The sequence below is a fragment of the Humulus lupulus genome, chromosome 2 (assembly GCF_963169125.1).
Source record: "Humulus lupulus chromosome 2, drHumLupu1.1, whole genome shotgun sequence".
Classification (NCBI taxonomy): domain Eukaryota; kingdom Viridiplantae; phylum Streptophyta; class Magnoliopsida; order Rosales; family Cannabaceae; genus Humulus; species Humulus lupulus.
The window spans coordinates 281,081,796-281,094,577 of NC_084794.1; the positions used below are offsets into that span (position 1 = coordinate 281,081,796).

At 35.9% G+C, this 12,782-nt stretch overlaps 1 protein-coding gene across 1 annotated transcript; it reads right to left on the reverse strand.

Annotated features, from left to right (window-relative positions):
• Positions 1-11,200: 11,200 nt before the first annotated feature.
• LOC133819533 (universal stress protein PHOS32) lies at positions 11,201-12,668 on the reverse strand. The gene is made up of 4 exons (XM_062252803.1): positions 12,364-12,668; positions 11,966-12,075; positions 11,742-11,860; positions 11,201-11,523 (listed from the first exon to the last, which is right to left on the reverse strand). The coding sequence occupies exons 1-4, from the start codon at positions 12,539-12,541 to the stop codon at positions 11,442-11,444; spliced, it is 489 nt and encodes a 162-aa protein (XP_062108787.1). The 5' UTR covers positions 12,542-12,668; the 3' UTR covers positions 11,201-11,441.
• Positions 12,669-12,782: the final 114 nt, after the last annotated feature.

Below are 12,782 nucleotides of genomic sequence, written 5' to 3' on the forward strand. Positions count from 1 at the left end.
TAGTTGTCATGGAAAAAGAAAGAAAGGAAAAAGATTAACAACATTAATTCTCAGCCTAGTCTAGTTTACCCCAGGGTGGCCTGGTTCTTGTGTCGGCGGGGGGGTCGCCTGGTTCTTGCCGAGGCTGAGTGTGAAAGAGAGCAGCTCGGCGTTATGGAGAGAGACGAGATCTGAGTTCTTGCAGAGGCTGAGTTCTTGCAGAGGTTGAGTGAGAGAACGAATCGAGAGGGCTGAGTGTGAGAGAGAATAGATCGAGTGGGTGAGCTGGTGAGCGTGAGAGAAAAACGATTGAGGCTATTTTGAGTGAGTTTCAAAGAAGCCAACTGGTAGAATTAAAAGATTAGGGATTTTTCTTGTTTTGTTAAATTTCATTTGGGGCTATTTTTGACGATTGAGGGTTTGAGTGAGTCTCTTATTGTTTTGTTTTATTAATTTTGTGTATATGACTCATTATTTTTTTTAAAAATTATATCACATATTAAACATGCAAACATTTTTTTTTCTTTTTTAAGGAATAATCTTTTTTTTACAAGTGGATTAAATTTTTTTTTATATAATTTTTTTTTAGTTTAAAAAAAATAAGAAACATATGCATGAGTAATATATCTTAATATTAGACATATGCATGATTTTATTTGATTTAAGTTTTAAGTATTATTAATATAATATAATTAATTAAAAGTATAATATTATATATAAAAATTTAACAACTAATTAAAGTATTAATAGATATGTCTAGACAATATTTTTTATAAATATTAAAATATATATGTGATCCAATAATATTAAATATATTAATACCCTTTTAAAAAAAGGCTTATTAGGATTTTTTTTCTGGACTATTACGACTACCAAATCGTGTCTCCTGAATTTTTTGGCCTGTTAAAAATTCCTCCTGAACTATTCATGTTATTGAAATGAGGGACTTCCGTCCAATTTTGCTAACAGAATAGTGATATGGCGACACTGGAGTGCTGATGTAGTTTGCTACTTGTATAATTTAAAAAATAGATAAGCTTTTACCCCCCAAACTATTACAGTTACCAAATTATGCCCATTGAATTCTAAAATTTAAAATTAAAAGGATATTTTGAATATTTGATTTAAGTTTTAAGTATTATTAATATAATATAATTAATTAAAAGTATAATATTATATATAAAAATTTAACAACTAATTAAAGTATTAATAGATATGTCTAGAAAATATTTTTTTATAAATATTAAAATATATATGTGATCCAATAATATTAAATATATTAATACCCTTTTAAAAAAAGGCTTATTAGGATTTTTTTTCGGACTATTACGACTACCAAATCGTGCCTCCTGAATTTTTTGGCCTGTTAAAAATTCCCCCTGAACTATTCATGTTATTGAAATGAGGGACTTCCGTCCAATTTTGCTAACAGAATAGTGATATGGCGACACTGGAGTGCTGATGTAGATTGCTACTTGTATAATTTAAAAAATTGATAGGCTTTTACCCCCCAAACTATTACAGTTACCAAATTATGCCCATCGAATTCTAAAATTTAAAATTAAAAGGATATTTTGAATATTTGATTTAAGTTTTAAGTATTATTAATATAATATAATTAATTAAAAGTATAATATTATATATAAAAATTTAACAACTAATTAAAGTATTAATAGATATGTCTAGACAATATTTTTTTATAAATATTAAAATATATATGATCCAATAATATTAAATATATTAATACCCTTTTAAAAAAAGGCTTATTAGGATTTTTTCCGGACTATTATGACTACCAAATCGTGCCTCCTGAATTTTTTGGCCTGTTAAAAATTCCCCCTAAACTATTCATGTTATTGAAATGAGGGACTTCCGTCCAATTTTGCTAATAGAATAGTGATATGGCGACATTGGAGTGCTGATGTAGATTGCTACTTGTATAATTTAAAAAATTGATAGGCTTTTACCCCCCAAACTATTACAGTTACCAAATTATGCTCATCGAATTCTAAAATTTAAAATTAAAACAATATTTTAAATATTTAAAAGAAAATATTAAAAACATTAAACTAAAAAATCATTTTTTAAAAATTAAATCATACAAAATAAAAACTTAAAGCGATATAGGCGACACCAAAGTTGAATGTCGCAAGGGACCCGCATGAGCCCAGTCTGTCAACGATGTCACTACCCTCATTCTGACGCATGCCCAACACCCAAGCCAATTTTTTGTCACCATTAATTTTTTTTTTAATTTTAATGATTTTTTCATTTTTTTTAATATTCAAAAGATTATTTAATTGTAAATTTTTAAAAATCAGGGGGCATAATTTAGTAATGGTAATAGCTCGGGGGCAAGAATACTATTTATTATTTATATTATAAATGAAGCATTGATGTGACAATACCACATCGGCCACCAAACTACCACATCACCATTCCATTAGCAAAATTGAAAGGAAGTCCTACATTTCAGTAACGTGAATAATTAATGGGGAATTTTTAACCAGTTCAAAAATTTGGGGGGCACGATTTGGATCGGTAATAGTTCGGGGGAAAAAATCTCAATAAGCCTTAAATAATAATAATAATAAGACGACACACATAAGACAACAGTCTAAGTAGTACTGTCTAATTGTGTTAAAAATAAACACGTGACGACATTCTTCTAAGAACTGTTGTCTAATGTATGTTTTGTTGTGCATGGCATGACGGTTCTAGAGAGTCAGTCGTCATATGCTTATTTTTAACATAAGAAGACAGGTCTACTAAAATCGTCGTCTCATGTGTGTCATCTAAGTACAGTTTTGTAGTAGTGCGACATGCATCAAGAATAGTCATGCATGTCATACATATATACAGGGTGCAGTTTTCTTACCTCAAAGTCGAGCTAGAATGATTAAAAGAACGACCCTTGAGAACGATCAACTTTTAGTCCTTTAGCGGTCACTTAGTCATAACCAAATATAAGATACCATCAATGAAAAATGATCAACTTAAATTCCCAAACCAACATCTAGCCTCCGGGACATCAAGCCCCACTTAACCGGATACTAGATTCAACCCCGAGGCCTAAGGCTTGAATCCCCAAGCTAAAAACACAATTTTGGCCAAAAATGCCCTGATGGGCCGCGGCTCACCACAGCCATGCCGCGACTCATCTCCCTGACAGAGGCAAAGCCAGGCCGCGGCTCATTACCCAGATCAGCCAACAATTCAACACGCACCAGCTCGACCTCCCCAGCATATTCCCTTAGAACCAAGCCTTCAAACTAGTTCCAAACCTTCTCCAAACACCCAATTAAACCTCAAAACAACATCTATATCAAACCCTCATCAAAACCCAAATCAAACATCAACCTAACTCCCATTAATTCCAATTAACCACCAAGAATTCACAAGCTGAAATCTTAAACTAAAACAGAGTATAAACCAAAAACGTATAGCTGAACTTACCTCAAATCCGAGTTTGAACCTCCCTCAATGACTGAACCAAGTTCCTAAGCTCCCACCTTTGATTTCCTAGCTTAACTCCTCAATTTGGGCTCTCAAAATTCAAAGAAAAGCAAAGGAGAAAACATGTACGGGAGAGAAGAAGAAAATGAGGATGGGCTCTGTTTTGTCCTGTTTTCCATAACCTTCTAAAACTCAAAGGCTGATATAAATCCTTAAGGTCAAAAGACCATAATGCCCCTAAGCCAAATAAATCATTCTAAACACTCCCAAGGGTAAAATCGTTATTTCCCGCCTATCTTGTTAATTATAATTAACGCTCTCCAATTCCCGCTATTCTCAATATTCTCAAATACCAACAAATCATATCCCATTACCCCTTTTATTCCCGGTAATGTTCTAGTCATCAAAATGACCTTGAGACTCACCCCGAGCCCCGAACTTAAACCCGTTATGACTAGACCAAACACTTACATTTCATGATCGTCTCATGCCGAATATCTCGAACCAATCCACCTTATAAGATGGCCACATTAAGTAATCACAACCATGCACCCAAAATACACAATTACGCCCACAACGGCCAAATTACCAAAATACCCTTATAATAATAAATACCCCCATATGCATGCATTCACCATCATATAATAATATAATTTACGTAAACATGCATATAATCATTAAACACCATAGTAAATCAATTAATTGCCTCCCGACCTCCTAATCAAGGTCCTAAACCTTATTAAGAAATTTGGGGCATTACAAAAACCCAAGCTTTCAAGCCTCAATTCTGCCCTTCAACACCAAAGTTCATAAACACTTCAAAAGCCAGCTATAACATAGAATTTTAATCACCATGCTTCAAGCTTATATCTTACCTTAGTTCTTGGATGAATCCTTAGATGAACACTAGACTAATCCTTCCAAACTCCAGCCCAATCCATTGAATTTCCCAGCTAAAATCCTCAAGTTCTAGTAGTTTTCCTTTGAGAGAGAAAGGGAGAAAGAGGGAGGGTCGATTCCCTATGTTCTACTGTGTTCTGAGTCTTTTTACTTAGTCTATCCTTAGATAATTAAGTTAATCCCAAGGCTCGGGGTACCGGAAACGTCCCCGAGGGCAAAATGGTAAAATTCTCCAGTATTCCCACCTAGACTTCCTAACCTCAAATATATCTCCAATTATTTATTTCCATCACGCGATAGCCTAAATAACCATCCACTACTTAAAATACTCCTTTACTTACCCAAAGTAAAGTATTAAGCCCCGTTGTGACTTTCCCGCTAACTAGCTCCCTAGAATCACCTCAAGTCGCTTGCTGCAGATTTACCCACATAATAATGTGGTTCTCACAATTAAAGCATATAATCACATTTATATTCATATAACCTTACTAGCACGCTTATCATATAATCATGCATTAAGTTAATAAATTCACACATAAACCAATTATGCCCGCCCGTCACACTAATCAAGGCCCTTAAGCCTTATTAGTGATTTTGGGTCGTTACAACTATCCCCTCCTATTGAGAATTTTGTCCTCAAAATTTACCCGAATAGCTCGGGATACTAATCCCGCATCACCGTCTCTAGCTCCCAGGTCGCTTCCTCGACCTTGCTATTTCTCCACAACACTTTAACTAACGAAATCGTCTTACTCCGTAGAACTTTATCCTTCTGGTCCAAAATCTGAACCGGTCGCTCTTCATAGGACAAGTTTGTCTGCAACTCTAAATCCTCGTACTTTAATTCATGCGTCGAATCTGAAACATACTTTCGCAACATGGAGACATGGAATACATCATGAACTCCCGACAACGACGGTGGTAAAGCCAACCTGTAAGCCACCTGTCCAATCCTTTCTAGAATCTCGAAAGGTCCAACAAACCGAGGGCTCAGCTTGCCCTTTACTCTGAATCTCCTCACCCCTCGCAGTGGTGAAACTCGCAGAAACACGTGGTCCCCAACCTGGAACTCCAGGTCTCTACGCTTAGGATCAGCGTAGCTTTTCTGTCTACTCTGCGAAGCAAGCATCCTGGCTCGAATATTCTCAATAGCTTCATTTGTCTTTTGAACCATATCTGGCCCCAAATATTTTCTCTGACCCATCTCATCCCAATGAATGGGTGACCTACACTTCCTTCCGTATAACATCTCGTAAGGAGCCACTCCAATCGTGGATTGATAAATATTGTTATACGAGAATTCGATCAACGGAAGATACTTACTCCAAGATCCCTCGAAATCAATCACACACGCCCTAAGCATGTCCTCCAACACCTGAATTGTCCTCTCAGACTGTCCATCAGTCTGAGGATGAAAATCTGTGCTAAAATTCAACTGAGTCCCCATGGCTCTCTACAGAGCTCCCCAAAACTTGGAGTTAAAGATAGGGTCTCGATCTGATACAATAGATTTGGGAATCCCATGGAGACAAACTATCTGCCTCACATACAACTCTGCATACTGTTCCACTGTGTAAGTTGACTTCACTGGCAGAAAATGAGTTGACTTGGTGTATATGTCCACTATTACCCACACCGAGTCACAAAGTCCCACTGTCCTGGGTAGACCTCCCAAAAAATCCATGGTAATGTCCTCCCATTTCCACTATGGAATACCCAAAGGCTGAAGTAACCCTACTGGTCGCTGATGCTCAGCCTCCACCTATTGACATGTCAAACATCTGGCCACATACTATACCACATCCTTCTTCATCCCGGGCCACCAATATAATGTCCGTAGATCCTGGTACATCTTCGTGGTACTCGAATGAAGCGAGTATGGCGTAGTGTGAGACTCATCTAGTATCTCTCATCCGATCCCTTCATCTGCCGGTCGTCCCTGATATTGAAGCACACCAGCCTTAGAAACAGAATAGTCCTTAGTTATCCCTGCTAAGACATTCTGCCTAACTTCCTATAACTGCGCATCTACCAACTGCCCCTCCTTGATCCGCTCTAGCAGGGTCGATTGCAAGGTAATATTGGCTAACCGGCCCACCACCAGCTCTATCTTTGCTCTGGCCATCTCATCAGCTAATTCTCTCCAGATCTGGGTGGAACTATACAACTGACATGGGCCCCTCCAGCTCAACGCATCCTTCACTACATTGGCTTTCCCAGATGATAAAGAATATCACAATCATAATCTTTAACCAGTTCCAACCAACGCCTTTGCCTCATGTTCAGATCCTTCTGGGTGAAGAAATACTTCAAACTTTTATGGTCAGTGTATATTTCGCACTTCTCCCCATACAGGTAATGCTGCCAAACCTTCAGTGTGAATACCACTGCCGCTAGCTCCAAATCATGGGTAGGATACCGTTGCTCATATTCCTTCAGCTGCTGCGATGCATAAGCTATAACTTTCTCATTCTGCATCAACACATAGCCTGAACCCATCCTCGATGCATCACAGTATACTACAAACTTTCCTTCATCCGAAGGAAGACTCAGTACAGGTGTAGTAATAAGCCGTTGCTTCAGCTCTTGGAAACTGTTCTCACACTTCTTTGACCAAAAGAACTTCTAGTTCTTTCTTGTCAACTCTGTCATTGGTGAAGCAATCTTCAAGAATCCTTCTACAAACCGCCTGTAATAACCTGCTAACCTGAGGAAACTCCGCACCTCCGAGGCGTTCCTTGGCCTCGGCCAATCTCTCACTACTTCCACCTTGGTTGGATGCACCTTAATCCCTTCTACACCAACCACATGCCCAAGAAAAGTCACCTCAGGCAACCAAAACTCACACTTCTTCAACTTGGCATATAATCGATGCTCCCTTAACCTCTGTAAGACTTGTCGAAGATGTCGCTCGTGCTCCACCTCTGAACTGGAGTACACTAAGATGTCGTCGATGAAGACAATGACGAACTGATCCAAGAAGTCCTTGAACACCCTGTTCATTAGATCCATAAAAGCTGCCAGGGCGTTGGTCAAACCAAAAGACATGACCAAAATCTCATAATGCCCATAACGTGTTTGGAAGGCCATCTTCGGTATGTCCTCGTCCTTGATCCTCAGCAGGTGATAACCAGATCGAAGATCAATCTTTGAGAACACCGTCTTTCCCTGCAGCTGATCGAACAAGTCATCAATCCTTGGTAGAGGGTACTTATTCTTAATGGTCAACTTGTACAATTCTCTGTAGTCTATACACATCCTCAGAGTCCCGTCCTTCTTCTTAACAAACAACACTGGAGCGCCCCATGGAGAGTAACTAGGCCTGATGAATCCCAAATCCAGAAGTTCTTGCAGCTGTATCTTCAATTCCTTCAACTCTACTGGTGCCATCCTATATGGTGCCCTTGATACAGGTTCTGTCCCCGGTGCTAACTCAATCACAAACTGGTTCTGTCCCCGGTGTCTGTTTGTCTTTGTTTTCTGTTTTTCATTTTCAAAGTCGTGTTCTCATAAATGAGAACAGAATTTTTTTTTTTTGTAGTTTTAAAAAACAATAGGTGTTTGGTTAATGTTTTCTAAAATTAATTTTTTAGTTTTATTTATTTTTTAAATCATAAATAAAAAATTAACAAATATATTTACAAAGAGAAAAATCTTTTAAAAGTTTGTAATAAATAATGAGATAAAATAATTTGAAAGAAAAAATGATGAAAAATAAGGAGTGAGAAAGTAAGGAGATAAAATTTGAAGAAATAGAAATTGAGAAGAGAGAAATTGATCCAAGAAAAAATGATGAGAGAGAAAATAAGGATATATTAAGTGATGAGAGAGAAAGTGAGGATATAGTAAGTGATGAAAGAGAAAATGATGACATAATAAGTGATGCAAGAGAAAATAAGGAGATAGAAAATGATGAAATAGAAAATAAAAATACAGAAAGTGAGAAGAGATAAAATAGCGAGAGAGAAAGTGAAGAGAGAAAAGGTAAGGAGAGAAAAAAATAAGAAGATAGAAAGTGATGAGAGAGACAGTGATGTGAGAGAAAGTGAAGAGAGAGAAACTAATGAGAGAAAATGATGTGACAATAAATGATGTTAGATAATAATAATTAAAAAAATTATGTGAGAAAAAAAAGATAAACAAAAAAAATTTGAGAACAAGTTGTAATCTATTGTTCTCAAAATTTTCTGTTTTTTGTAACTTTATTTTTAAAAATTGTTTTCTGAAAATAACGTCAAACACCTCAACTTGTTTTCAAAAAACAATTTTTAGCTTTTAAAAACCAAAAAACAGTTTTTTAGTTAAGGAGTCAAACACTCTCTAAGTTGGGCAAGAGTTGTTTTGGGTTGGGAACTCTTGGGCTAGTATTATTTCAAGGGCCTTACCATATCATACTCAATATTTTAAGGGTTTATGATTTTTTGGACCCTGATTTTGCCCTATTACTTGTTGTTTTGACAAATTACTTTTTGGATTATTGTTTTATAAAAGAGGAAATACATTTTATATGAGATTTTTAATAGAGTTTGCAAAAATATGGTTTTTTTTTAAAAAAAATCACTTTTATGGGTTTAGTTTCCCAAAATTTTGTATTAATGTTGTTTATGCTATAATTTTACTCTTAATAAAGTTTTATTAATTTGGAAGGGTATGTTTGTAATTTGATTATTTTTTTTAGCTTATTTTATTTTTTTATATTAATTTTATATAACTATTTTTATATTAAATTTTTCCATAGTTGTTTTGCAAAAATTTTATTAATTTTTTTTGTAATATGAATTGTGTTTATTATTTTTTTAATTTATTATAAATATATATATATATATATATTTAGATTGTACGTTGTTTTTTCAAAGCCTAGGTAAGGCTACGAGTTACTTAATTGATTTTTCACAGTTATGTAAAAAAAAATCCTACAACTAGGTTAAATAACATTTATCTGGAAGGGTAACCAGTTACAGTGAGATGAGTAATCTTCTGCCATAAGAGGGGTAACTAATTACCATAAGAGGGGTGATGAGTCACTCATATTATAAATGAAAAAAAAAATATCAAATTTGAAGGAAAAAAAAGGAAGAGTAAGTATGATTTAGTAACTTAGGTAACCAATTACCATAAAGAACCCAGAAATTTACACACACATCAGAACGTGAAGGTAACCAGTTACCCCCAGAAATATACACACAAAGAACGTGAAGATAACCAGTTACCACAGATCTGACCATGAACCAACCTCCTCCCTCGCCTCCGACCACCACCAGAACCCCCCATCCCCTGCACACAAAACCCTGTCGCAACCCCAGCCATCCCCGTCGTTTTGTGCATCTCCGAGCACCACGAATCGCACTCAGCCCAGGCACCACCCTTCTCCCTCGCCTCCGACCACCACCAGCACATCCCTCACCTCAACCTATCCCCGTTGTTTTGGATTTGAGGGCTCGTGAATGGAATCGCCCAGAGATGCGCGGATTGGGGCTGTGTTCGTTGATGGCGCAACTGGGTGTTCTTGGCTGGGTTTCACGAAGGTGCACTCCTAAGGTGAATCGCAAGTGGTGAGGGTGGGTGGCCGGAGATGATGGTGGAGTGGAGGACAAGGGAGATGGCGGGTAGGGAAAAATGAAAGAGAAGAGGTGGCTTGGTTGAAGACATGATATGGACTCAAGTTTCAGATGAGGAGATTTTGCTATGTTAATTACCATATTACCCCTCCTTTTGCTGATTTTTTTTTGTTTAATTTTGACTTCCAATATGTGATTAGTTTTCCCATAAACAGAATTTTTGTTAATTAAATTTTCTCATACAAATTAAAGAAAGTTTAATTCCCATATTTTTGCACATTGATGGCTAAAAAGCCAAATTTTTTAAAATTCCCTTTATAAAATGATTCAAATGGATCTCTAATCATAATTTTAATGATGAAAAAATTAAATATGATAACACAATTATTAGGTAGAATAATTGTACTTCTGTTCTAATTGTTAATTTAGTGAATTATTTGTGATTTTAGTTCAAAATACTCTGACTTAAAAAAAGTAATTTATCGAAACACAAGATCTAAATAGACAATAAGAAAAAACACAAGGTATAAAAATGTATAAACTCATATTATATTTATCATTTATTGTAACATATAATGGGCCAATAGTTAAAAAACAATCATCTATTATGAAAATGTCTCCATTCATCTAATTGATGAATTAAAAAAGAATATCCAGTGAAAAAAAAAAATTATATTCAAAAACACATATACTATAAACTTATGGAACCTCTTATATTGTGCAATCATTTTTCGACAAAATACACCCTAAATGGACAATCCGAAAAATAGTTATGTACAAACGCACCTATTATAAAGCCGTGCAACCCAACCATTTTAGACTACACTTTTCTTAAAAATTTACATATAGAGAGGGGACAAAATAGACAACCCCGTAAGATTTTTTTAAAGATGTACAATTATACAATTGACTAGCTCCACTATAGAAATGTGCGATGTTGAGCATCTATTTCTAGCATCTTCCATTAATAATGCATCCAAACACATAAATATCAAAAGTAATGGATCAAGGGTGTGTACACTATCTTCATTCTTAGGAACCAAAATTCAAGTTTTTTTATAAGAGTATTGTTATGGAAACCAATAGTTTTCCAATACTACTTCATGCGGCATATTATGATTTATATAATTTAGTATTATTTCTCATCAAGGTGTGTTGACACCATAAGTTGGGCTTTTTATGCTAATAATTTCTTGCAATTTTTTTTTTTTTTCCTTTCGAAAAATACTCGCATACAACTTATTCAATTCAAAAGGAGAGAAAGGAAACAAAGACTTCATCTACTACCAAAATAACACATTTCCACATAAAGTTCCTGAAAACCCAATATGATTTATTCTTCAAGTACCTCCAATCCACAACATAACATAGAAACAACGAGCATCAACAGACTCTCATTTACAAATACTTCTTCAAAAGTATCACACAAAATTCTAAAACAGCTTTAAAACAACTGCTGAGAATTTAAATTAAGTCCACACTAAAATGATGAAGGAATTTAATTCAAAGGGATCGCCAGCACCATGCTTTATAAGTCAGCATAATGAGCTAATGGTGTTCATGCTTGACCACAGTAACTGGGCATGAGCCATTGTTCACCACATAGTTACTGACACTCCCAAGGATAACCCTGCTCAAAACAAACAACACCATCCAAATTCAATTAATCTAAAAAAGAGAGATCCTACTACTCATATGATGAAAAAGTAGGAATATTTAGGTCCTGAACAGGACTAGAGTTAAGAAAGTCTACAATGGAATCACATCATGGTCTAAAAAAGAATCAAACAAGTAATTGATTACATATACTATGGCCACAAAAACCATAGTTTTGGAGAATTATTATACCTTTTGAGTTTGCCAAGGCCTCTGTTACCAATAACAAGGCAGCTCAAAGGGATATTATCAATAGCTTCACAAATCTTCTCACGGGCATCACCCCAATAGATCTTCATTAGCACCACAACCTGCTCCAATCCAACTCAAAATTAAGTCTCATATCACACATTGAAGATATTCAAAATATAGTCTTTAACAAAAAAGAGCAGAAACAGCTTAAGGGGAGTGGTTACCTCTTTCTGCTTAGCAATGGTGCTAACAATGTCAAGGGTTGCAGGGTCAGGATGCACTCCGTACTTTTTCATGGTGTGAGCATCACAGAACTCACTCAGAGGGATCAAGGCTACAACAAAACGGTCAAATTTCAGACAAAATTGCCCAAATCAAAATCTTGACCCAACTTTTGAACCCATAAATATATCAACCAAAGTCCATACTCCACATACTGATAACAAGCATTACTAGTATGTCTAAGAAAATCCAAAATCATATAACCAACACTCAAATAAGAACATCCCATTATTTCACCATAGAATAGTCCCGATCTGAAACTATCAGATAATTATATATTATATACATGATATGGGATCAAGATTAAGATTAAGAACAAGAAAGAACAATTATGACATACGTGAACCAGTGGTCGCCCAGAGCTGCATCTCGCCGTCCTCATAATCACCCTCAGGACGAACACTAATCAGAATAAGGTGATCCCCATCGCGGACAACGTTATCCACGGTCCATTTCAGGGCTTCTCGGCTACACTCAGAGAAATCCACAGCCACCCCAACTCTTCTGTCTCCTTCCATAGCTTCTTCTCCTCCTTTTCCTATCTGGGTTCTGATCTGAATTGTCTAAAAGCTCCAAAGAAGACTCAAATACCGAAGACCTGTGCTAAGAAGCTGCTGACAATGATCGCACCACGAGAAAGATAAGACTAAATGACCCAGTTGGCCAAATATATATAATTGTGAGAGGAACTGTGTTTCGACCTGACGTGGCATAATATGTCTTGACATTTCTGGACCGTGTGATGAGTCGGTTTCGTAT

Excerpts from the sequence above, each read along its gene's own strand:
- LOC133819533 (XM_062252803.1), bottom strand. The coding sequence starts at position 12,541 with ATGGAAGGAGACAGAAGAGTTGGGGTGGCTGTGGATTTCTCTGAGTGT. Across the intron at positions 12,076-12,363 it reads CTGGGCGACCACTGGTTCAC|CCTTGATCCCTCTGAGTGAG; the intron begins GTATGTCATAAT and ends GTTTTGTTGTAG. Across the intron at positions 11,861-11,965 it reads CCATTGCTAAGCAGAAAGAG|GTTGTGGTGCTAATGAAGAT; the intron begins GTAACCACTCCC and ends GGATTGGAGCAG.